This window comes from Protopterus annectens, chromosome 9.part0 (assembly GCF_019279795.1).
Source record: "Protopterus annectens isolate FY-2018-M chromosome 9.part0, PAN1.0, whole genome shotgun sequence".
Taxonomy (NCBI): domain Eukaryota; kingdom Metazoa; phylum Chordata; order Ceratodontiformes; family Protopteridae; genus Protopterus; species Protopterus annectens.
The window spans coordinates 1,707,752,024-1,707,779,207 of NC_056743.1; the positions used below are offsets into that span (position 1 = coordinate 1,707,752,024).

General features: G+C 42.9%; 1 protein-coding gene across 2 annotated transcripts in view; it reads left to right on the forward strand.

Moving 5' to 3' along the window:
- The window catches only part of TYK2 (tyrosine kinase 2), a 2,798,586-nt gene that overhangs the window by 2,758,108 nt on the left and 13,294 nt on the right, over window positions 1–27,184 (forward strand). For both annotated transcript variants that reach the window (XM_044084572.1, XM_044084573.1), the window contains one exon: window positions 3,405–3,522. In XM_044084572.1, the coding sequence (XP_043940507.1) occupies window positions 3,405–3,522 (118 nt within the window). The remainder of the gene's footprint in view (window positions 1–3,404; window positions 3,523–27,184) is intronic.

A 27,184-nucleotide genomic window follows, 5' to 3' on the forward strand; every position in this document is an offset into this window, starting at 1 on the left:
CATTGGCTGCATTAGAAGGCATACACATGGACACATTAGCGGTAGACTGCAACATGGGCAACTGAGTCTCTACATTTTCTTGAAACTCTGGAGTCTGTTGTGTCTTAACCACTTTTGACACCTCAGTCACAGTGTCTCTTTGAGGTCTCATTAAGTGGGCAATGTAATTGAAAGCTCTCAGCGGAAACGTGGCTGATGCATAGGAGCACTTCCCCAACCAGTTCAATGCCTTAGATTCCCTGTTAGGAGGGTGGACCAATGAACTCTATTCTGAGATATCATTTTTGATGGCTGCTTAGCATCAGTGGTTGGACCCTTACTGCAATGTCGATTACCCTTGCAGTGGGCCAAGATTTTATCAGGCTTCTTGGGGATTGATTCCACTGTAACGAACTCCCTTCAGGACACCAAATAATTGAGTGCATCTACAGTGGGAGCCACCCAGGATGTGGATGGTCCTACCCCAAAATCCTCCAGAAACACCGAGTCATCTGGAGATGGGGCTTTGGCTGTCCAATACCCACAATGGCAATGCAGCTCCATAAGGGAACCAAAAGAGGTGTCCTCAAAGGGGGATTTTTGTGACACCACTGCCTCGTCGAGGTCACTATCCTCAGTAAGGGATTCCTCTGGGGTGTCTAGGTGCTTCCTCTTGCACCACCTCTTGCCAAAACCTTGCCATCCAGGGAATATGGGGAAGTGGGGGAGCAGAAGAGGCCAGAAGGTCTGTAGGCTAGCTGGAGTGGGCTGTCCTAGAATAGGCTGATGCGAGTCCACAAGCACAGATGACAGTGGGGGAGAGGGATGCTTGTTGGTGCAGACCACTTCATCTCCAGATGGGAGAACAGCTTCTCTAGCACTTTGAAGGCAGAGGCTGAAACTGGCCTCCCAGAGCTAGCACCTCTGACATCAGAAGACTTCAAGGATAAGCTAGACTCCAGAGTCATTCCCAATGCCAAGACCAGAGCCGAGCTGTCAAGAGCCAAAGTGCTGAGAGGGAGTGACAACTCCGAGACTTGAAGCACTGAACCTGACCCAGCAATCTCAACCCCAAAGGGTCAGTTGTGAAGTCCACTCTGTTCAGACAGATCTGGAGTTGAGAAGACCAAGGCAGGGGTGGGAGCCAAAATTGACCAAGGCATTGCATCTGACCTCACCTGTGGTAAGGGAACCAGCTCCTGGAACCCCAGAGCAGTCTCGCCCAAGGGAGGAAGCAAATTTGATGAAGTGGAAGCCTCGGTTTGGGACCTGAGGCTGAACAGATTAGACCTAACTGCATCTGGACTTGCAGAAAGGACCTCATTAGCTGCTCAAACTCAGCAAGTCTTAAACTCTCGAAGTCGGATGGACCAGGATGTGGAGGTTACCGAGGGGGGAGTGGAAGCCTGCCTGCTTGCAGAAGGCTCTGAGGAGTAGGCCCAAACCGGAGAAGCTCAGGTCCAGGGCAGAGATGGAGAGGACTCCAAAGAGAACTCTCGGTTAGTAGAGGGGCTGAAAGGAGACTTAACTCTGCCCAAGGGGGCCCCCCTGAACAAATAAAAGAACTAGGGACTCTATAATCTTCACGGAACGAGCCTTCCTAGCAGTCAGAACCATGGGAGAATGTTTCTCAAGTGTCAGATCCGAAGGCGGCGCCATAAAGGTCAGAGGGGATGAAGACCTTGAAATGTTCAGATCTGGCTGGCTAGATGAAGAGGGAGCAACTCATTTACAGTCTCCCCAGAGGATCTGTGGTCCTTAGTTCCACTCTTCCGACCCTGATCACCCTCCTCGTGTTTGCTGGCTGGAGAAAAGGGAACGTAATTTTCTGGCTGGCCAAAGACCTTTCAGGACAAACCTGACCCTCCATTCATTAACGGCCCTAGATCCAAAGCTATCACAAATGACACACTAAGCCTCCAGGTGTGTGGGCATGAGAGAGTAGATGCACCAGTCATGGGAGTCTTGAGAGGGAATTTTACGGCTACGCACCACACACTTTGTAAACCCTTTCTTCATATCCTTAATAATAGAAAAACACACCCTAACTAAAACAGTGAAACTGTCACAACTACAATAAGCAACACTCCACACACCACAAGGTGGGAAAGATTTGCTGACATTAAAATCATACATTCTTGCTTATCCTAGCCATCACACTACCTAAACACAACAAAACAGTCCACACTAAATATCAGCTAGTGTATGTTATAAAAAGGGTAGAAGAAAAACAGGGAAAACCTCCAGTCTAAATCACAAAAAAAAACAGTACAACCCCAGTGGAGCTCAGGATCAGCCTGCTGTCCTGGAAGGCAGCAGACAAGGTCTGGGGTTAGTCTGTTAGTGCTAGGCATGATGGGTCGAAGATGCAGAGCTCAGGGAGCTAAAGTATTTTGGAATTGCCCAGTCTCCAATCCAGTAACCTACAGGTTGAACCTAGATGACTAAAACAACTTCAGATCAAAAAGGTAACTGCCTGCAACTTAACTTGTTTTGTATGGTGCGCTTCTGATGTGACATTGGCTGTGTTAGTGAATTTTTTACACACTCTGTGGAATTTTTTTATTTCTTCCACGGGCAAGAGACTTACAACCCGTTTGCTCCTGGCATGGAGTATTATCAGCTCATTTCTTTCCTCCCTCGAAGGAAAGAGTTAAGTGTTAGCAGTCCAAGTGGTGGATCAATGGAGGTCCCTGCAGCATCCCACCTTAACCCCCCCCCCCAACACACACACACACACACAAAACACAGTAGGATGCTTGCAGACTTGCACTGGCTGTCTGTTGGGGAGAGGAGTGAGTATTCCCACAGATCTTCCTTAGTGGAACTGCCTTCAACAGTGGGAGCATGCACTATCACTTCTATGAGTAATTGTCCACCAGCCAGTAGGTGTTGTAATTGTGACAGGCCTGTCTGCCTCTACTTCAGCAGCTCAAACCAATCCTCCTCTGCTTAGCCCTTCCAGTGTCTATGCCACTAGTCCAGCAAAGGTCACCCAGGTTTTAATCAGGGTTTTTTCTCATCACTCTTATGCTAATGGGCTGGAGTATGTCATCTGCATGTTGCATCAGTCTGCTTTTGTTTTATAAACTTTCTAATGAAACAAATAAAAATATGGTACAGAGAAAGTTTAGAGTATTTACTGTGCTTATGTTAGTTGGCACAGGTGACTTTTAATTTCTTGTTTGCAGACTAAATAGAAGCTCTTTCATTTTATTTTTTTCTTTAATGTGGACATCATCACTTAGTGCATGTATCTTTCATTCCTGACTTGTGCTATTTTGTGTATCTTTATTCATTTATTCGTTTTTTACCAGCTTCCTTCATATATGCTACTGTGATTGAACTGGGATTTTGTTTATTTTGAGTTTTTTTTTGTGTAGTCTGATGTAGGTTACTAACTCTCACTGATGTTTATTTAACAGGTATGCTGTTGATTGCCTTAAGGAAGGAAAGTTTTCATTTTCTTCAGACGTATGGTCCTTTGGAGTTACATTGTATGAGCTCGTAACTTGCTGTGATGTCCACCAGAGTCCCCCAGCAGTAAGAATTGTTTTTCATTTCATGTTTTAGATTGTACTTTTTTTTTTGGTGGGGGGACAGGGCAGGTATCTACAACTAAGTCATAGAAGTAAATGGCAACTGTTTTTTTTTTTTTTTTAATATCTGTGTGAAAGACTGTAATGCCCTTGAACAGTAGGATTTTAAGAGCATTTTATTGCATTAATTACATCAATAACCAGGTCAACTTTTTTTTAAATGACATCCTGAAAATGCCTAGTTTAAGTGACTTGTTCTGTGTTGCACAGTTCACAGACACAGGCTAAGAGAGTCAAGCTAAGGATTGCCCGATGAAGAAGTTTTGTTAGAAAGTCATAGCCTTAATCATCTGAGCTAAACTGCTAGCCAGTCAGCTAATACGTCATAAGGGGAGGGTGTATACCATGCTTTTGAAAGACTCAGTCTCAACTACTAAACATTTGTTGGTGGCATTAACTATGCCACCAGTTTCTAGTGTCATTCAGGCACCTCATCTCTTTGTTATTTACATAGTGACTACAGGTGAATGTTTCTTGTAGTGCAAGGATGGTCAATTGATACCTCATCTTATTTATGGGGTAACATACTGTTTCTAAAGAGAAGTCATGAGTAGTATAGTTCAAGGGTATGTCATTCAGGAAAAAATATGAACTTAGTGATTTCTCAAACTTGCAGTGTTAACTTCAGAACTTCCAGGTTGTAGCAAGTTGAAAATTGCTGCATAATTTGAATATTGTCAGATAAGACTGTCATGACCAGACTGTAAATGAGGTTAGAGAAAGTGTTGTTACTAAAATAAATTTGCTAAGCATTGCATCTGAAAAACTAGCTTGCAGACTGTAGCATATCACATAAATATTTCAGTTATTGACTGGCTTTAAACCTAGAATTTTTGCATGGCAGTTTAATTGCATAATCAAGTGTGAGTAGTATTTAACACTGCAGTACATGAAACTGGGTCAAGCTGCAGTATGAGTTTATCTAGACTGTATTAATATCTGTGCAGTTTATATTGTCATTGTCATTTGCCTGTTCTGACTCTTAATTGATTAATTCAGTAGAGTTGTGTTTTTATTATTTGTACTGTTCTTCTGGTTCAAAGCTGTTTAACTCGAGCTGTTTCTTAATGATTAAAATATCTGTTATCTATTTCTCCCTCAGTCAGCAGAGATGTCTACAGATGGAGAGTAAAACTTATCTTCAAACCATGCCATGGTTTTGCTCCATATTGTCATTTCTTGAGATCTGACTTTTAATTTTTTGCACAAAGTATATATGCTGCTTGCAGCAGACAGAAAAATCATGGTCTCTGGGAACCACAGTGTTCACATATTTGCAGCTGTAAAACTCAAGGTTATTCTGGGCACTTACCTCTACCAGCTTTGTTCAAATATCACAACAAACAGGAACACTTCAGCCTGTATAATAACTACAAACAAAACCAAAATACTGGTGATGGCATGTGGAACAAAACAATAACCAAACTTCTTTAGCATATACTTTATTTTCACCTCTTTCTTACGACTTCTTCAGAAGAAAAAACAGCACTTAAAAACCTCCATACTTGTATATACATACTCATTAACACTTCATTACATCACACCATTAACCAGTTTCCATTTAAAGTGCCACAGTAAAATTTAAAATCTTAAACCTATAAAAACATTATTTATTTACATACAATTTCCTATATTTCAAAAAACATTTGATATTAATAACTTCATTCAGTCCTGGTGTTTAGTTCTGAAGAAGTAAGACGAAAGTGGTGAAAATAAAGCTTGGTTATTGTTTCGTTCCTAATGCCATCACCAGTATTTTGGATTTGTTCATATCACAACATGTTCAGCTGGAAAGGACATCTCTCAACCTCTTAGTGCAAGAAATCTGGGGGAAACCCAATAAAATGGGGGACCAAAAATAGGGGCATATTTTTAAATATTGCTGTTATAAACTTAAAAAGTTGCTAGAATAACAAGGTTTATTTTAACATACATTTTCTGAAGGATTTGAAGTCTGAAACTCAAATGTATGTCATTATTTAGTGACTTCAGTCTTCAGTTCATCAGTGATTTGCCGTAAAACCTCAAATTTTATGAGGAACAGACCAAGAAATATGAGCTGAAAATCTGGACAGTTAAGGGGTATGGAAATGGTGTGTATCTGTACTGAAAAAGTTCTCACTCGTTTTTACAGCATTGTTGTTATTTTGATAACTTTTCTGCTTTGACAGGTTAAGTCAGTACTTAAACTTTGTAAATTGCTAGTCTTAAGATGACCTCTTGTGCTAGTCCATGTAAAATGGAGTGCATGACTAGTTTAGCTTTTTTAAAAATCCCCTCAGTTTTTACTGTTTTAGTCTATAGATTAGAAATGTACATTTGAATGATATACACTGTAAATACCATAGAAAAATTACATCTTTCGGCCACCTAACCTGGACCGAAACACTAAAGGCGGAGGCGTGCCCATATTCATTAAGGATATCCACACCTCCAAGCTAGTTGCTCAGCATAATGCATCCGAGATTATCCAAGTGCAACTAACTCTGGGCAAGACCGCAATCCAAATTGTAGCTTGCTATAGATCCCCCACCATGCCCCAGGATTCCCACTCCTCATTTCTTAATACATTGGAAAATATTAGGGTACAACCTAACACCCTAATAATGGGCGATTTCAACTACCCTATCATTAACTGGGAAAACTACTCATGTACCAACTCTTGTGCTCAACGTTTTCTTGAATTCATAAATTCCAATGCCATGGATCAACTTATCCACACTCCCACCAGGGGCAGCAATATCCTAGACCTGGTTATTACCAACATGGGCAACCGGTGCTCCACACCAGATGTCAATTCCTCGTTGGTCAGATCCGACCATAAGCTAATCACCCTAGACATCCACATCCCTCCCCCACCCCCCATTAGGGAAACCACAGTAAAAAATTTCTCCAAAGCCAACTTCACACTTCCTAAGACAGAAGTGGCAAACTTCACGACACCCATGCTGACGGACAATAGAGGTATGACTGCTGAATCCTACACAAATGCACTTTATAAGCACTTACATGAGTGCATGGATCGTGCAATCCCTAACAGAACCAAGATGCTATCCTCCAAAAAAAGGAAGCCAATCTGGTGGTCCCCTGCCATAAACAAACTCTACAACAGAAGAAAGAAACTGTTGCAAAAAAGAGTAAAATCCCATGATTGGAGAAAATCCCTGGTCAGCTTCATTAAGAAGCTGAGATCCCTCATAAAATCCTCCAATGCTAGTTATGAAAACAAAATTGCCACTGACTCTAAAGACAACCACAAAGCATTCTATAGCTATGTCAAGAATCTCAATGGCAACACTCAGATCTGCTCTGAGTTACAGCACAATAGCACTAAATATACAGAACCAACAGATATTGCCAACATCCTGGCAGATAGGTTCAGTGCTAACTTTACCCCTCTGTCATCCCCTAAAGGGCTCATCTCTATACCAGAAGAATGCAAAGTTCCTGTAATCACGGCTGCACAGGTAAAGAACACACTATCCAAAGCCAAGAACACAGCATCCATGGGACCTGACGACATCCCAGGCTGTGTTCTACATGAACTACAGAACGAACTGGCACCTCACCTAAGTACCATGTTCAATTATTGCCTCACCTTAGGCTATGTGCCCACTGAATGGCGCACAGTGACAGTTATCCCACTCCACAAAAGGGGAGCCACCACAGACCCCAGAAACTACCGCCCCATTAGCCTAACGAGCCTGGTCTGCAAGGCTATGGAGCATATCATCATGGAACTTATAAACAATGACATTGGTAATCTCCAAACTCAGGACCCCATCCAGTTCGGGTTTGTAAAAAGCAGATCATGTCTCCTAAACCTGATAATCTTCTTTGAAGCAGTCACCAAAGCCGTAGATGAGGGTAAGGTGGTTCACACAGCCTATCTAGATCTCACCAAGGCTTTTGACACCCTCCCCCACTCTGGAATTATAGATAAACTCACTAAACTAGGTATAAATCCCTATGTCACAAGATGGGTTGCCAACTGGCTCACTGACAGAACCCACACTGTGAAAGTAGCAGACTCCAAATCCAGCTTCAGACCAGTGACAAGTGGAGTACCACAGGGTTCAGTCCTAGGTCCTCTCCTGTTTGGTATCTACTTCTCTGAAGTACAGGCCAACACAGAAGGTCTTTGGCTAACGAAGTTTGCAGATGACTGCAAACTAGGAGCCATAATCAAAACTCCAAAAGATGTGGACATCCTACAAAAGGGCCTTGCTGAAACAGATGCCTGGTGTCAAAGCCATGGCCTCAAGCTCAATGCCAAAAAGTGCATTGTCATTCCTTTTGGTAAAAACTCAGTACCCATGAACTACCACGTAGGTGGTAGTCTGCTTAACACCGAAAGTGTAATAAGAGACCTTGGGACACAGGTGGACAGTAGTCTCTCCTTTGATAATCACATCGCCACAGTAGTCAGTAAATCCTTCTATGTGGCACACCTCATCACAAAAGGTTTCTCATCCAGGAAAAAAGAGGTCATTGTTCCCCTCTACTCGTCACTCATTAGACCCATTATAGAGTACAATGCCCCTTTTGGTATGTACCTCACAAGACATCTACAACAACTGAAAAGGCCACAGAAATACCTCACAAAGAGGATTACCGGCCTCAAAGAGATGCCCTATGCAGACCGTCTCAAAAAATTGCAGCTTTACTCCATTGCATATCGCCTACTCAGAGGCGATCTCTGCCTAACACACAAAGCTATGTCAAACCCAGAGCTTTTAGACATGCTCCAGTTAAAGAAATCCCAATCCCTATGAGCTACATGCTCTAGGGACTTAAACCTCGGCATCCCCAATAAACAGAACATGCTGGAGGGATAGATTCCTGTCCCAGAGACTTCCCATACTCTGGAACAAACTACCTATCTATATCAAACAAAGCTCCTCATTAGCACTGTTCAAGAAAAATCTTGATGATTGGATGGGAGATAGGAAATTCACCCCGGGGATCACTTCTCTAGCTCTGCTCGACAATAGTACAGGAAAATAATTTTCTTGGGTGGCGAAAGCCAGGGTACCTTTGGCTAGGCTTATATAGGCCCTAGGGCCAGTAGCCTAGTACCTACCTATGAACATACTGCTCAAAAATGTGCAGAACAATCACTGCAGACTATCACAGTAGTATTGTCTTCTTTCGGCTTATCCCGGTTTGGGGTCGCCACAGTGGAACTCCGGTCCGCTAATGTTTGGTAGTGGATTTTTACGTGCCGAGTTACCAGCCCTGACGTACAACCTTCAACGAAGGCACGCCCATTCACGCATGCCTCCACACAGAAGACGCTCTAGCTGAGAATCGAACGAGACAACGTCTTGCTGTGAGGCGACAACGCTACCGCAGCACCACTACCGCGGGTATCACAGTAGTATTGTAATAAAGCAAAATCACTTTATAATATATGTATTGTCCAGAGGATCTTACAATAATTAGTGTCAGTGTCTTAGTAATTTGGATTACTCAGCCCCCCCCCTCCCCCATGAAAGGAGCAGTTTGCAAGTGCATACTGCTCCTTTCATGGGGGAGGAGCAGTTTGCAAGCGCATACTTATTCCAGTGCACAATCAAGACAAGGCTGTATGTTAACAAATAGCAGAAGAGACAACAGTATCAGAGCTAGAGAAGTGGTTGATCATAAGCATACAGAGTTTTAACCTGGGATAAATTCTTACAATGCACAGTATTAAGATTCTTCCAGTTGTTAGGGACTTTCTTAGTCTGCTAAGAATTTCTGAGTATTTCAACGCTGCTAGGGAATTATTGATGAATGCTATAATCTTAAGTTGAGTTCTGTTCTCAACCAGCTCTTAGTAAAGTATAATGTGACCAGGCTGATATATTGTATAACAGGTATTTTTTCCTGTAGATATTTTTGATGAATAATACTGAATTGGATCATCTAACATACATATTCCTCACACACTGAATAGAATTACAAAACAAGAAAGATATATTTTAGGACAGCAATAGAATTTTCCCACACATAGAGCAATCTGTTGAAGACAGTTTATCCATACATACAATCATGCAATATCATAAATTAATAAACCAAAAAAAAAAACTTTTATTACTGGTTAGCATTTAAAAAAATACCAGCATAGGAGACAGCACTTGTTTAATGTTGATCGTGTTTCACTGTTGCAGTCATTACAATTGGGTTATCCTGCTGGCAGGCTACCCGCAGTCAGCCCGAGTTCCAAAGTCTAGGTCCGGCGTTGGTTGCTGTCACCTCCTCCCTGACGTCAGTGCGCCAGGGGTATAAAAGATGCAGCCAACGCCATATTCTTCAGTCTTTCTTGCTGTGCGGTTACCGAAGCAAAAGCAGTTCGCAAGTGCCGGTCGGCCGACTCCTGAGATTTTCAAATTCGAATTTCAGATCCGAAGTCTTCATTAAAGCTAAGTACCTCGTTGGGGAAACTTTTTTCTTGCTCCAGACCGATGTCAGAAAAAGTTAATAATTGTATTCCTTGTGGGAAGCAAATACCTCATAAGGATTTTCATTCTTACTGTATTCCTTGCCTAGGCCCTGACCACAACGTTCCTAGTTGTCGGTTTTGTGCTAGATTTAATCAACGCACTGTTAAGCTTCAGTACGATTTTGCATTTCATCACTTTGGCAGAAGATTCAATTATATAATGCCGTCGGAACAGCTGACTACCAGAGTTTATAAAAAGCGCAAAGAAAAGGACAGGCGTCTGAGGTCCAAAAGCGACGACGAGGCTTCGGCTAGGCCTGTTGCCGGTTCTCAGTGAGGCGCTTTCGTAGCCCTTGACTTCCGCTACCTCAGAGCCACAGGCCGCTTCCAACTCCCACGTGGAGCCAACTAGGCCACTGGAAACTCAAGGTATTGAACACTCGGAAACTATTCCCTCAGATGGGTTCGGAGCCGCTGAGCAGGCATCGGCTTCTGAGGGTGTTTTCAGACCTACACAGTTATATGTAAAACCAACTTCAGTTTCAAAGGCAAAGACTAAAGCAGCTCTAAAGACAAAGAAACAAGTACAGCATTCTCCTGTACAGGCCTCCATGCCTAAAAAACAGATCTTTAAAATGGCTGAAGACCTAATTACTTTGATCAGGGGTTCCCATCCCCCTCCTGATAAGAGGCCTAGGCAAGAGATAGAATGTGAATCTTCAGATCAGGTTTCCATTTCCTCTGATTCCTCTTCTGAACAGGAATATTCCCTTCCTCCCTATGAGGATTCTGATGCTGAAGAATCTATCCCTTCAGCCTCTCCTCCTGAGGATTATTCTTTTGGGGAGACTCTGCACACTATGAGGGAGCATTTCCAGTGGGAGAGCCAAGATTACTCAGAATCCAAGAAAAGGCTCAGAGACTTCCTTTTATTACCTCAGCACAGGCCCCTTGCTATTCCTCCTGTTTTAGACATTGTAGATGATGTATTTTCAGAGTCCAGTCTGCTGACTCTTTACCACTAGCTCCTGTTAAGCCAGACAGATACTACAGGGTTCCTTATTCACATACATTTCTTTACAAAAGCCCTGCTGCTGACTCAGAAACTATTTCTCAGGGTCCCAAGGGGGTCAAGGCTTCCACTGCAAAAAACCCTATCCCCTCTGATAGGGATTCAAGGGCCCTGGACAGATGGGGGAAAAATATTTACACTTCTACTACCTTGGCTGTAAGAGCTTTAAATTGTCAGTTTCATATGCTTAAATATCAGCAATATCTTATGTCACTGCTTAAACAGAAAATGTTGGCAAATTCAGAATGTGCAGAAAACAAAGGAATGCAGGATTTATTGCATGCAGCTGAACAAGTGGGAAAGCATACTTTGCAATGTGGTTTTGATTCTCTAGAGGCCTCCTGCAGGGCTGCAATTACAGGTTCTGTCATTAGGAGGCATGCTTGGTTAAAAGAACAGAATCTGCCCGATCATGTTAAAGCAAAACTATTAGATGCTCCATTACAACATGATACCGTGTTTGGTGTTAAAGCAGAAGAGGTTTTGAAGAAAGTGGAGGACAAAGCTAAATCTATGCAAACAGTGAAGGATTTCTTACAGGTACAGCCTCCCAGATTTAGCAGGAACTGGCCTACAAAGAATTGGTCCTTTCCAGTGTCAGACAGGCCACAAAGAGGCAGATACAGACGCCCCAGAGGCAGATCACAGCTCCAAGGCTCATACAGGCCTAAACAATGGGGTGCTTCTACCCCCAAAAGTGGAGAGGAAAGATCACAGCCATACAGGAAACAGTCTCAATGACTTCCCCCTGCCAGCACCAAGCACTTATCTTCTGGCAGTTCCTTTGGGGGGAAAACTAGCACTTTTTTCACAAAATTGGCACATGATCACCCAGGACAAATGGGTCTTAAATATCATATCTCAAGGCTACAGGTTCCACTTTCACACCCTGCCAAGGCCAAACAGTATGCCAGACCTGCCACGCAATCAATGGGCAGAGGCACAAAAACAAGTTTTATCTCTCATGGACATGAGAGCCATTCAGCAAGTACCACAGCAAGAGCAGGGACAAGGATTTTACTCAAGGCTATTCTTGGTACCCAGAAAGGACAAAGCCTGGAGACCAATACTGGACCGGTCTATCCTAAACACATACCTGGATATTCCAGAATTCAAAAGGGTAACTCTGCAGCAGCTGGGCAGGAAAGCTTGGCTTGTGACTTTAGACCTAAAAGAGGCATACCTGCATATCCCAATCAGACTATCATGCAGAAGATACCTCATATTTTTAGCTGGCTCAATGCACTACCAATTCTCTGCACTGCTCTTTGGCTTATCTACTGCGCCCAAGGTCTTCACAAAATGCCTGGCACCAGTAATTGCATTTTGCAAACAAAGAGGAATACAAATATATCCTTACTTGGACAACTGCCTTATTTAAGCAAAGAACAAGGACATCCTACTACAGCATCTGGCGTTTGTAAAAAGATTGCTAACAGGTCTAGGGTACACAGTAAACGAAAAGAAATCAAAACTCATACCCTCTCAAGAGATAATATTCCTGGATGCAAGCTTAAATACAACTGCCCAGATGGCTTATCTCTCGCCAGACAAATGCAGACAACTGACTACTTATTTCAAAATGTTGGCAACAAAGACCCAGTTATCTGCAAGAAAAATTCTGCAGGCTTTGGGCTTCATGGCATCCTGCATACTACTAATTCCATATGCAAGACTGCATATGAGGAAACTTCAGTGGTATCTAAAAAGTGTTTGGACTCAACATTGCCACAGCCTGGTAACAATAATTACTCTCATTTCCTGCCTGCAACAGGAGTTTTGATGGTGGGCAAAAGCCTGTCACCTCAACACGGGACAGCCATTCACCTTACCCACAGCCAGGCAGACATTGACAACAGATGCATCAGATTATGCCTGGGGGGCCCATATGGAAGGAAGATGTATTCAGGGCACATGGTCCACAAGTCAAATGCATCTACATATCAATCAAAAAGAGATGCTAGCTGTTCAGAATGCCCTGACAGCCTTCAAGGATATACTTCATCCAGGACAACTACTGATAAAGACGGACAATACTACAGTCATGTGGTACATAAACAAGCAGGGGGGCACGCATTCCTACCCCCTCTGCAGACTAGCCATGAACTTGTGGGACACCACACTGACTTACCAAGTACATCTGCAAGCACAATTCATGCCAGGAAGGATAAATACTCTGGCAGACGAACTCAGCAGAAACATAATGGATCCCCACGAGTGGAAATTGGATCCGCAAGTCTTCAGCATGATAACAAGGAACTGGGGGTGCCCGGACATAGACCTATTTGCCTCCCCTCACAACTGCCAACTACAGAGATTCTGCACAAGGACTTATCACAAGCAAGCAAGGAAAGTGGATGCTCTATCTTTCAGCTGGAAAAACCTAGCAGTATATGCCTTTCCTCCTCTGCCTCTCCTCCCCAAGGTACTCCTCAAGGTCAGACAAGAGAAGCCAAAAATGATTCTGATTGCCCCAGACTGGCCCCGCCAGCACTGGTACCCAATCCTAAAGAGCTTGTCTCAATGCCCAGCTTGGTCATTACCTCAAATTCCTCACCTATTGACCCAACAAGACAGTTTGATACTGCACAGCCAACTCCGGATCTTAAACCTGGCAGCATGGGGAATAATGTAGCCATTCAAGACACACCCTCCCTAAAGCAGTGATGGATGTTATTTTGGATGCCCGGAGGCCTAGCACCAGAAAATCTTATGCAGAAAAATGGAAGAGATTCTGTGCTTGGAACCAGGCACAAGGTATTGACACGACTGTTCCAAATATTCCTCGGATTTTGCAATACTTAACTGAGATGCTGGATAAAGGCCTTTCCTTTTCATCAATTAAAATTCATGCCTCTGCCATTTCAGCTCATTACAGTACAGAACCACCTGTTTTTTCTCATCCATTACTAAGGCAGTACCTCAGAGGAGCCAAAACATAAGACCTCCAAAGAGAGCACCAATACCTGCATGGGACCTCAACTATGTCTTGGAAAAACTCACACTGCCTCCGTTTGAGCCAGCCTCTGTAGCTGATATAAAATTCTTATCCTGGAAAACAGCTCTGCTCCTAGCAATTACCTCCGCTAGATGAGTCTCAGAGTTACAGGCACTCATGGCTGTGGAACCTTTTATCATTTTCCATCCTGACAGGGTTTCTCCAAGGACAAACCCTACATTTATGTCTAAGGTAGTGTCCAGTGTGGCCCTTAACCGAACAATTCATTTGCCTACTTTGTATCCAAACCCACAGAATAAGGGTGAGAGACTTCTGCATTCTTTGGACATTCACAGGCAGCTACACTTCTACTTGGACAGAACCAAAGTTTTCAGAAAGACGGAACAACTTCTAGTAGCATATGCTGCAGGATCACAAGGAAAGCCTACTTAAAACAGACCATTTCCAAATGGATAGGCCACTGCATTTGTTTCTGCTATTCACAGCATGGCAAACCAGTGCCTAAGGGCATTAGGCCACATTCAACCAGAGCAGCAGCCACTTCAGTAGCCTTCCTCAGAGGAGTACCATCCAAAGACATCTTAGAGGCTGCAACTTGGAGTTCAGTGCATACTTTTACAAAGCACTATCACTTACCTCTCTACTCTAAGTCCAGGTCAGGCTTTGCCACTGCGGTTCTGCAGGGTCTGATAGCCTCTCCTAATCCTATTTAGAACCAGCCTCCCAACCTTAGCTTTTGGATTCAACCCAATTGTAATGACTGCAACAGTGAAACACGATGAACATAGTACAGTTGTGTACCTACCATAAATGTAGATGTTTGAGTGTATTCACTGTTGCAGTCCAGGTTACCCTCCATCCCCCTTTTTACCTTGCTGGGACTTGTCTGTACTTCTCTATTCTATACAACTTATGTGGTGTATTTGCTTGTAGATGAAGGAAAAGTTGATTTTTGTATATGCATGCTTATTGGCATAATTTAGCCTACCATTTTAGGGGCACCTGACATCTGGGGCAAGAAAAACTGAAGATAATGACGTCGGCTGCATCTTTTATACCCCTGGTGCACTGATGTCAGGGAGGAGGCGACAGCAACCGACGCCGGACCTAGACTTTGGTACTCGAGCCGACTGCGGGTAGCCTGCCAGCAGGATAACCCAATTGTAATGACTGCAACAGTGAATACACTCGAACATCTACATTTATGGTAGGTACACAACTATACTTTTTATAATACCTCAGTCAAGCTATTTTTTAAGCTTTTTTTTTTCCAAACACATTTATTGAATTATCACTTGTGATATAGGCAAATTTACATTCACGTAAACGTAATCAAACTATATTATCATAAACATTATACTTCACATATACTGATATATATCATATAACCTAAGCAATATAATATAAATTATTCAATTCCTGCTTTTTTTAATCAAGAAAGATCTTTATTAAACCATCACTTACTACATAGACAATCATACATTTATATAAATGAAAACAATCCACACCAACACAATCCTAGTCACAAGCATTTTACGTCACAAACCATAATGACACATTCCCAAATGCAAACATTATACATCACTTATAACGTACCCAATCTTTCTCACTCAAACATTACATTACATTTAGGTCCTGCTGCCTTTTATGCCTCGTTCCTCCCGTGTATGTATTGTTCCCACAGTCCCATTTTTTCCTATGTAGTTTGCTCCTTTTTCTAAAGATCTCAATTCCAGTTGTTTTATCGCTTTTACTATAGTTACTACTTCCAGTATAGCTGGTTTAGATTTCGATTTCCATTTTCTAGTAATTGCTTTTCTGGCAGCCACCATTATTAGACACAGCAAGGCCTTAGACTCCAGAGAATTTTTGTCTCAGATAGTAAATGTTGGAGGTGTGAAGGGGAAGAAGAAGGTAATTGGGGGCATATTTTCTGGGAGTGCAGTGAGTTGGTGGTAGGGTTACCACCTGTCCCACTTTGCGAGGGACAGTCCCTCTTTTGGCAGTTGTGTCCTGCAAAGAAATCGAAAAAAAATGGCAAATGTCCTGAGATTTTAGGGCAAACAGATTTCCAATATTTTATGTAATAGTGGCATAAAACAGTTATTCTGTATCTGAAACATGTAAATGTGATAAGAAACAGAATAAGCAAGTAAAATACTACAAGAAAAAGCTTTTATGTAGGCCAGAAAGTGAAGTTATGTCCTTTGTACTGGCAGTGGGTATGTCTTGCCCTGCAAAATCTGATGTTTGTACCAAAAATGTCCCACTTTGGGCATTTGAAAAGGTGGCAACCCTAGTTGGCTAACTAAGTATTCCCTGCAGGATGCACCGTCGGAGGTGGTGGGTTGGCAGATTGGTCTGACAAGGGAGATGATTTTTTTCTGAGCTCAGTCAAGCTGTTTTATGTTCAGTAAGACTTCACAACTGAGGTGAAAAAAAATGACAAATTCATATACAAAAACCTCCTCTGTGCTATATGATTAAAGCAGCCAGCCAATACTGTATAGTGCTGAAAACACTAAAACACATTTAAATACATTGTATGTATTCCTCTTAAAATAAAGAGCAGCTGTCTCCTATGTTTGTGTCTGTATGTGTGTTTTTTCTAATATTGTAAATTTGGAGTACAATAAATACTTGCATGCATTATCCTAAATAAGGGACCGGTCCAATTTGATACTGATCTCATTAAGATATGTGGATCAGTATCATGAAGCATGTAGTTCTGAGTAACATGTTAAATTTAGAATCTAATTCTTCATGAAGGATAGACATTATTTAATTTTAGAGTAACTTAACCAATAAGAGACAAGTTCCCATTTCTTTTGATAATATCTAAGCTAGAGTATGTAGTTACATCTATTTTAATTAAATTGAACTGCAAGAAATTGATTCTGTTTAAAGTTCCATCTAACCCTCATAGCATATTTTGGAATTATTGAACCATTTTCTACCAAGTAGCACAGATAAAGGTAATCAGAAAGGCTGTAATATTTAGAGATGTATTTATTATACAGAGGTTAACATTCAAAAGCATGCATGCTGATTGTTCAGCCCAACTACATGCCCACTGTAAATCGAGCATATACCAATAGGAAAAAATTGTTCAGCCCAACTACATGCCCACTGTAAATCGAGCATATACCAATAGGAAAAAATTCTAGTAATATATGCTAAGGTTTTGCAGTTTTCTTGAGCTAAGAAGTCGAGAGGTATGTATGGAGGGCAGACAAAATACAAGGAAAATCAGGTGCATTATGCAAAATTAAAGAAACATACCTGATTTTCCTTGTATTTTGCCCTGTCTGTCTCGTACCTCTAAACTGGCCAGATTTCGCAGTTTTTATTTTCCCAAAAAAGAAAATGCAACAGACATCTTCCTTTCTCTGTTGCTTTAGACAAAAAGAACCACTACTACCATCTACTGCAGAAACACCAAAACAAGCCTCAAAAGTTCTGGGCAGGAATAAACAAAAACTACTCCACCCAGGCCAAACCGCCAATCCACCCCCCTCAGTTTCCCAACAAAATTCCCCAGTAGACATTGCTAATAACTTCAACAGCTTCTTCACAGAGACTATCCAGTCTCTAGCCAGCCAACTCTGTCTCAATGGCTCTAATTCTAATTCAGTCACACCCAGTACCCAAACATACTTTACCTTCCAACCTGTTCCTACTCAACGTATTCATGCTGTACTTAAACGAAGACCCACCACCCTGGCTGCCAAACTCATCCCAGCAGACTATCTCCAAAAGGCTGCTGACACCGTAGCATACCTCATCTCAATCTTGATCAACAGAGCTATGTCTGAAGCTACTGTACCCACTATATGGAAAATCTCCCATGTCATACCTCTCCATAAAGGAGGCAGTTCCACTGAACTGTCAAACTTTAGACCCATAGCTATTCTGTCATCTATAGCTAAAATTATGGAGAAGTATGTACACATATACAGCTCATGCACTACCTCACACAGAACAAGCTGTTGTCCAACTTTCAGCATGGCTTTAAGCCACACCACAGTACTACTTCTGCCCTCCTCTCTTTCTCTAATGTCATTAACCACAACCACAATAATAACAAACTATCCTCAGCACTCTTTCTAGATCTATCCAAAGCTTTTGACATGGTTGATCACAAAATGTTTATAAATAAATACATTGAAGGCCTTCTCCTTAAACGACCATGCACTCCATTGGTTTCAGTCCTACTTGAAGGGCAGGCAATAGGCAGTCCTGTGGCAGGGCAAGCTATCATCTCACCTACCCATCACATTAGGAGTTCCACAGGGCTCGATACTAGGACCCCTTTTTTTCTCCATCTTTATCAACGACCTTCATTCAGTCATCCCAGATGCTACCTGCATTCAGTATGTGGATGACTCCACCTTGATTTGTTCTGACACCTCACCAGCTACTTTATTCACATTAACCTAAAATACCTCTAATACAGTGGAAAAATGGCTCTCCAATCAGCATCTAATCCTAAAACCCAACAAAACTAAGCTGCTCCTCTTCTCCCCCACATGCTGGACCCCCCTGCCATCCTTCAACATAACTGCTAACAATGGCACTATCATCTCCCCAGAAGCCCAAACTAAACTACTCGGTGTCATAGTTGATAACCTGAAGTTTGATGCGTATATCAATCAAACTGTCAAAACCATTAATAAAAACTTGGCTCTCTTTACAGAATCAAACCTTTCCTTGCCCCACTTGCTAGAACTGCAATTGCCTGTTCCCATCTACTGTCAACTCTTCTCTGTGCCTCACCTCTATTCTCCAACTTAAACAAAACAGATTTTAATAAACTGTCATCCTGCTATAACCACATAGCCAGATTTGCTACTGGCACAGCCTACCGGACACACCACTGTCACAACCTAAATCACCTAGGATGGCTTGAACTGCCCAGCCTACTGCAGTTCTGCCAGCTAATAGTGGCACATAAAGTCCTTTACCAACCAGAAAATACACCTGCACTAAAAAATATCAACCCCTACACCAGCACCTGCCCACTGCGATCATCCACTAGATTCCTAGTTCAAATATACAGATCCAGCTACTCAGCTGGGGACTGTCTGTTTGCCAGCTCTTTTGGAAAAACATGGAACAGACTCCCAACTGACTTGACCCTAGAACCCTCACTAACTCGATTCAAAAACAAACTCAAGAAATACTTCAAAACTCATTGGCTATGTCCTTGCACTAACCCCATCTAGTGACCTCTCTATTATTTATGTGCCTTACCTTCAACTACTTCTAACTTTTTTTTCCACACCATTTCAGGAAGAGTCAATTGTTTAACTGCTGCTCAATGTATCTTAAATGTGAATGTAATGGTATGTATATATAACTTTGAAAATAATGTTATGATGTTATGTTGTCTGTCTCGCCTTCCTTCTTTCTGGTTGGGTTCGAAGCCAATCTCGGCTCTGACTCTGCGACTTCTAAAGCTTGAAGAGTCCTTACTGGCTCGAGGCTAACCCCTTATCCCAGCATGCATAGCGGTAGCTACCCAGATCTTGTTTGCTGCTTGCAGCGTCGAGATTGTCTTCTGCTGGCTCAGGCTAAGCAGTTAATTTTTTCTGTAAAAATTGTTTATTTAGGCTAATTTTCATCACTAGTTAGAGTTTACCTGACTTATCCCCTGTACTCGTTACAGTTGTTTGCTGTTGATAGGCCATCGTTTCCTCTCAGGCCTTTTTCTGTGTGTTGGTGGCCTGTTTTTTTCTTCAAGGTTGTTGTCTTGTTCCCTTTTTCTCGGAGAAGTCGTTTTAGTTAGAGGTTTTCTCCCTTTGGGAGCAGTAGCCATTTAACTTAGAGGCTACCCCCCCCCTTCTCTTTATTCCCTCTTTCTTTCTATAAAAAAAAAAAAAATCTCTATACTTTTATTGTGCTTCACTCTTTGTTTTTGATGATGTCTAAAAAACCTACAAAGCAGTCAGGATTTAAAAAATGTGACTCATGTTGCCAAAAAATGTCCCTTACAGATGGCCACACAAGTTGTGTTTATTGTTTAGGCGCTGTTCACCTACAGGACTCTTGTTCTGTTTGCCATGCCTTCAGTGCGCGGGTTTTGCAGGAGAGGCGCAACAAACTGATTTTGTGAAGATTGTTAAAACCTCAGGTTGAGGTTGCATCAGATACTCAGCCTTCCAAAAAATCTGATGATAGACAAGCATCGTCATCGGCTCCACTTTTGGTGCTGACAACGGCAAAGTCAGACTGTTGGCCCTGAGAACTCCTTTTCTCCAGCGGCTCCATCTGTGGCTTCAGAGCCATCCCGGACTTAAAAGAGGTTGAAATCTCCTTCTTTAAACCCGGTGAGATCTGTGTCTCAGTCACCACTTTTACAGTCAGTAGCAGGTAGCCACTGGTCCTCGACCCACTCCTCTCGATCATCCAGGAGTTTATTGGATGATGATGTGGAGAGAGTGGTGAAGAGGCTATTTGCTCAATTGTTGGGGCCAGCCCAGAAGGAAGTGGCTCCATTGTCCGGTCCAGCCTCTGTCTCGGTTCCTCCTCCGACTGCGTCCAGTTCGGAGCCAGAGTGCATGGAAGTAGTAGTGGTGGAACCGTCGGTTCTGACGACCCTTGCTGCATCAGTTCCGACGTTCGCTCCGAGCTCCTCGACAGTCCGCTCCGTTGAGGAGTTTGGGCGTCGAGACTCCCTCGTCGGCTCCGAGGGGGGAAGTGGCATCGGACCCTTGTGTGACCCTGCTCTCACTCTCAGTGCTTTGGTGCAGGTGAGTTCAGCTCCCAAATCTGCCTCGGAGCCATCACCTTCGGTGCGGATGAGGTCTCCAGGCTCCTCAGAGCCGGAGCCTCCCTCCATTCCGGATTGCGGCACCTTCGAGGTGATGAGGAGTGTGCTGTCCACCGAGACTGCACCACCCTCGGCTCCATTGGCTCCTTCCCCATCGATACCTGTATCTGCCTTGGATCCTTCTCTCCGTCCCAAGCGTAGGGAACTGATGCCCCAGGACGCCCCACAGGGCGACCTTCTTCTTCTGAGACCTCTCCTTAGCATGCCTCAGAGGAGGTTCCCAGGAGGAAACGTGGACTCCCCTGAGTCTGTCACCTCTAACATGGACTTGGATGACTCTGAAGGGTCCCCACAGCCCCCTCTGAAGATGTCTCATTCTCAGACATTCTGGAGATCCTTAGGCAGAGGGGAAACTAGAAGTCCCTTGCCCCTTCTGAGGACATGTCCATGTACCTGGGCGCATTTGGTTCCCGACCTTCCACCTCCTGGGTGTCTCCGCCTTTCAACCCACTTTTGTCTGTAGTAAGTCGAAAGGCATGGAATGCTTCAGAGACCATGGAGCCCGTTCCGAGAAGGCCAAACAAATTCATGACTGCACCAGATGACAAGACCTTTTTCTCCAAAGGAGTGCCAGTTGATGCTATGGTGATGACAGCAGCCACCAAGAAAGAACTTGCGAAGACTTCCTCTTCTATCCATCCACCAAACAAGGAGTCTAGAGCCATGTATAGGTATGGGAACCGTGTTTTCTCTACAGCGGCCTTTACTCTTTGGTTGTTGAACTATTTGACGCATTTTACAAGGCTTCAGAGGGATGATCTTAAAGAGCTGGGAGATACCCTCCAGGATTGTTCAGCTGAGGGAGCGGCTTCCAAGTCAGCTAACCAGCTAGCGATCCTAACCTACATTGTCAACTCCTCCATGTGCTTGATTTATTATGCAGCAAATGGAGTGAGTAGGGCTGCAGCTGGATGCACCTTTGTCAATTTGCAGAGCCTTTCAAGTCCTCCTTTATGAACGCCCCCTTTGATGGCAAGGCCTTGTTTGGGCCGCAAGTTCGAGAGACTCTTACCAGGAGTGATGAGATAGCAAAACTCCCTCTGCTGTGGGAGTCTGCTTTTCCACTCCATCCCAGCCTTATTCCAAAGGCCAAAAGAGTGGCAAAATGTGGTTCCTTAAATCCCAGGGAGCTTTGCCAGATGCTCGTGGAGATAATTCCCGTAGAGGCAGAGGGGGAAATAATAACAGGAGATGCCGACCTAGCGGCAGGGGGGGTCTGCAACAGAGATATGTTCTCTGCCAGACCCTTACCGGCTGCTCACCATCTGGAGGCAGTCAGGGGCAGAATTTCACTGTACCCAAGAGCCTGGCAAGATATAACAGAAGACAAATGGGTACGGGGCATAATATCCAGGGGTTACAAAATTTCCTTCTCCCACGTACCGCCAAGAAATCAAAAAATCATCAATCCCAGATGTTCCACCCAATCTTCGATATCAAGCAGCCATAGAAGTAAATACTTTGCTGCAAAAAAGAGCCATTCAGGAAGTCCACGCAGACCGTATAGAATCCGGAACTTACTCAAGGTTCATTTTAGTTCCAAAGAAGACAGGGGACTGGAGATGTATCTTGGATCTCAGCAAGTTAAACAGGTCAGTAAAGAAGACCAAGTTCCACATGGTGACACTGCAGTCCGTTCTACCCTTTCTGGATCAGGATGATTGGATGTGCTCTATCGATCTCCAGGAAACATACTACCATATAGAAATGGACAGGCGGTCCAGGAGACATTTACGCTTCTGGCTGGGAGCCAGTCATTATCAGTTCAGAGCTCTGCCCTTTGGACTCACCACAGCCCCCAGGGTGTTCACCAAATGCATGGCAGTAGTCACGGCTCGCCTGAAACGTTTGGGATTCCTATTGTTTCCTTATCTAGACGACTGGCTCCTCACTGCCACCACCGAGCATCATCTCCTAAGGGCCAGGAACCACACGATTCACACTTGTGCATGCCTAGGAATCACAGTAAGTTACGAAATATCTGCCTTGTTGCCCTTTCAGTGTATTACTTTCATAGGCGCTCAGCTAAACACAAGAGACATGATAGACAAGCTCCCACAAGAAAGCGTGCTTGCCATTCAAGGTCAGGTTTCTCCCCTTTTGTCAAAATCAAAGGTTCAGGCTCGATTTGTCCTGAAGGTCTTGGGTTTAATGGCGGCTGCCATTACTGTAGTTCTGTTAGCCCTATATCACATGAGGATTCTGCAGTGGCTCCTCTTCACTCAGTGGTCATATCAGGACTTGCCAGTGTCACACATGATCTTAATCACAGATGCTTGCAAGAAAGATTTACAGTGGTGGCTCCACTCTCCCCTAGTCACTCTAGGCAGACCCTTTGTAGCCCCTCATTCGGTAGCCACAGTGACCATGGACGCTTCCCAGATAGGGTGGGGGGCATTATCTGGGACAGACAGTCCAAGGAACTTGGCAATCTCATGAATACCATTTGCACATCAATGTCCTGGAGATGAGAGCGGTGTTAATGGTGTTGCAAGCACTTCGCGACTCTCTCCCTTTGGGATGTATAGCAATCCAGATGGACAACATGTCAGTAGTGTGGTACATCAATGAACAGGTTGGAACCAAATCTTACCCCTTATGTCGGGAGGCCCTTCGAGTATGGCAATGAGCGATCTGCTCTCTGCATTTTCTGGTTGCAACGCACATTCTGGGGAAGTCCTGTGTGATAGCGGACAAGCCCAGGAGGGCATTTCTCATGCCCCACGAGTGGTCTCTGAAACAAGATGTGGCGGATATGATCTTCCGCAGATGGGGCCAACCATGCTGAGATCTCTCTGCCTCTCACCTAAACAACAAATGCAGCATCTGTTTTGCCCTAGTTCCCCCTCCGGGACAGTCACCCAGAGATGCACTGGTCCACGCTTTTCCCCCCTTTCCTTTAATTCCAACAGATCTTCAGAAAGCAAAGTTGCTGAGTTGCAAGCTGATTCCTCATTGCTCCATACTGGCCTTGTCAGATATGTTTCCCGTTCCTTTTAAATTACCTGAGGGAGGAGCCTTGGATTCTGGACCTGGTTCCGGACCTCCTGACACATCAGTCAGGAGCTCTTCATCCTTCCATTCAAACTCTCAAGCTGACAGCTTGGTTTCTTCACTTCCGATCCTAGCCAGGCTCCCTGATATCTCACCTATGGTTCAACATATTTTAGTATCTTCCCATAAACCAGCTACTAGGAAGCTTTACACTAGTAAATGGAAGAGGTTCTCCTTCTGGGCCGATAAAATGATATTGATCCCTTTACAGCTCCAATTGCAAAAATTTTGGACTTCCTGGCAGAAACCTTCGAAAAAGGAGCAGCGGCTGCTACAATTCATGTTCAGCTGGCTGCTATTTCTAATTTTCATGTGGGCCTCCTAGGTTCTAATGTTATGTCCCATAAGTTATGCAAGGCCTTTTTGAAAGGTGCTACACTATTAAGGCCTCCTATCCGAGAAATCTCTCCATCCTTGGGATTTAAACTTAGTACTAGCTGCTCTGATCCTTCCTCCCTTTGAACCAGCCGCTTCTTGTCCTCCGAAGTTCTTATCATGGAAGACCCTCTTCCTGATTGCGGTTACATCAGCTAGGCGGGTCTCCAAGTTACAGGCACTTTCCATCCCGCCCGCCTTATATGATCTTTCACAGTGATAGAGTATCTCTTAGAAGTAATCCTTCCTTTTTACCAAAAGTCTGCTCAGACTATAATTTGAATCAATCAATTGAACTTCCTGTTTTCTTTCCAAATTATGGCAACAAGGCAGAGTACAAATTGCATCAATTGGATGTCCACAGACAGTTAAGATTTTATCTTCAAAGGACCAAGGACATTAGAAAATCAGATCAGCTGTTTGTTTCCTTTTCTCAGAGCAAGCAAGGCTCATCAATTTCCAAAGTGACTCTTTCAAAATGGCTATCCAGTACTATTACTTATGTTTGAGTCTCAGAATGTGTCAATCCCAGGAAAAGTGAGGGGGCATTCCACTCGGTCCTTGGCTATCTCCATAGCCTTTCAAGCTAAGCTTCTTTTAGGTACTATTTGTGCGGCAGCAACATGGGCTACTCCCCATACCTTCATTACTCATTACAAAGTGGACATGACCTCTCGGAACAGGGCATCCTTTGGTTCCATGGCTCTGAAGTCTCTTTTCCAGTGAGCCACCCAGGATTTAGGTGCTAGGGACGCTGTCCCAACCAGAAAGAAGGAAGGTGAGATGGACAACATAACATAAAGAAGTTATATTCTTACCATAACGTTCCATGTTTGTTGTCCTTTATCTCACCTTCCTTCTTGCGTCCCTCCCTCCTTCCCCCATCCTGGATGATTGAGAGGAATTTTCATTTTGGCTGATCTGGCTGAGTTTCCTTTGCTTTTCAGCCTTTGGTATTCTCCTTGTCACCATGTTTTTTCTGTTGTTGTCGGTACAAGGAGCCTTTATTGCTTAGTTACCTCTTTTATTGGGTAATTCATAATTTTCCTATCTAGTGGTTAGTTCTCACAAACGAGATCTTGGTAGCTACCGCTATGCATGCTGGGATAAGAGATTAGCCTCGAGCCAGTAAGGACTCTTCGACCTTTAGAAGTGGCCGAGTCTGAGCCGAGATCGGCTCTGAACCCAACCAGAAAGAAGGAAGGTGAGATAAAGGACAACAAACATGGAACGCTATGGTAAGAACATAACTTCTTTTTTTATAAAGTGTTTTATAATAAGTTATTACTATATGTGCTAAATGCTGGTATTGCTTATGACTGTAATCTGTTTGAATCTGCTTGAAACTAGCATTTACTAAATGTTCAATGTGTATTATTATTTTGGAGCTTTTCTTCCCGGGCCTCCGCTGAAAATGGACATACATCCAGTCGGACTATCCCGCTCCACAAATGTAAAATAAATAAAATAAACAAAATTGTTTTCCAAAACACTGATGTACTGTGTAAGCGTGAGAATGTAAATCCCATATGCATGTGCAGTGCATGAACAAAGCAGTAGAATACGGAAGCAATGTGGAAGAATACTACAGTGCCATTATACAAAAACATTATTTAAGAAAATAAGTATTTTTTTTTCTTAAATGATGTTACTGTGATTGTATAATAGTAATAACTGACTCCTTGGTGTGGTATATTGAAGATGTACCCATGGTTGCCTTTGTTTAATCACACCAGCCGTGGGTAAATCTTCAATGTACCACACCCACTCGGTTATTGTTACAATATATTCTGATTGCCTCCAGTGGGCTGCATTACTTATAATTTGACCCAGTTCCTTAATTAAATTTTGAGTATCTAAATTAATACATTTCAAAAAAGAAGTGAGTTTTGAGGAATAAAGCAGTGGATTCTTTAGAAAATGGATAGATTTGTAGGAAATTCCCATATTACGTATTATAGCAATAACCAGTGACTGGGTGTGGTATATTGAAGATTTACCCATGGTTGGTGTGGTTTAATCACAAGGGTGAAGCCCAAGTGATTAAATAAAGCCAACAGTATGTAAATCTGCAATATATCACTCCCAGGAGTTGGTTATTGGTATTATACATTGCCATTTTGACGTTATTTAAGACAAAAAATTACTTTTGTTAAGTAATGTCTTTGTATAATGGTGACATGGTGCTGTTGCACTTTTTTTCAGTATCCTGGGGCTTTCTTGATGTGCTGCACGTGCGTATGGGACTTCTGTTCCAATGCTTATGCAGGACATCAGTGCTTTGGAAAGGAAGCAAAAGGATAAAGTTTGAAATCCAGACAGTTCAGAGGTACGAGAGAGATGGGGCAGAAATACAAGGATAATCAGGTACATTTCTTTAGTTTTGTATAATGTACCTGATTTTCTTTTATTCTGTCCAGTTTGTCTCGTACCTCTGAAGTGTCTGGATCCCAAACTTTATTTAAAAAAAAAAAAAATCAAGAAATCTGGAATACTCCATAGCATATAGTAATAGATGAAAGTCCAGTTGTCCAGACTTTTTTCTATTGTTATAGGCTCAGTTTTACAACGGGCATGCTGGTTTTTGAATGTTGATGACCATTGTATAATAATTGTCTAATCATTGTTATTCATAACATGTTATCTATTTGAACTAAAATGGCTAGAAATAAGTATTTGACCATCTTTGAAACATTATAAAGTGTAAGTTTTGGTAGTTTAAGATCTTTTTTTCTTTGAGTCCAAATGTTTATTTATAGTAACCCTAATTTAACTGTTTGCCAAAGAAGCTTCAAAATAGTTTTGTTCTCAGATTTAAAAAATCTGGAAGGATGTGAGAAATGAAATTGTTGCAACAGCAAAATAACCAAGGCAGGCATTGTTTTTT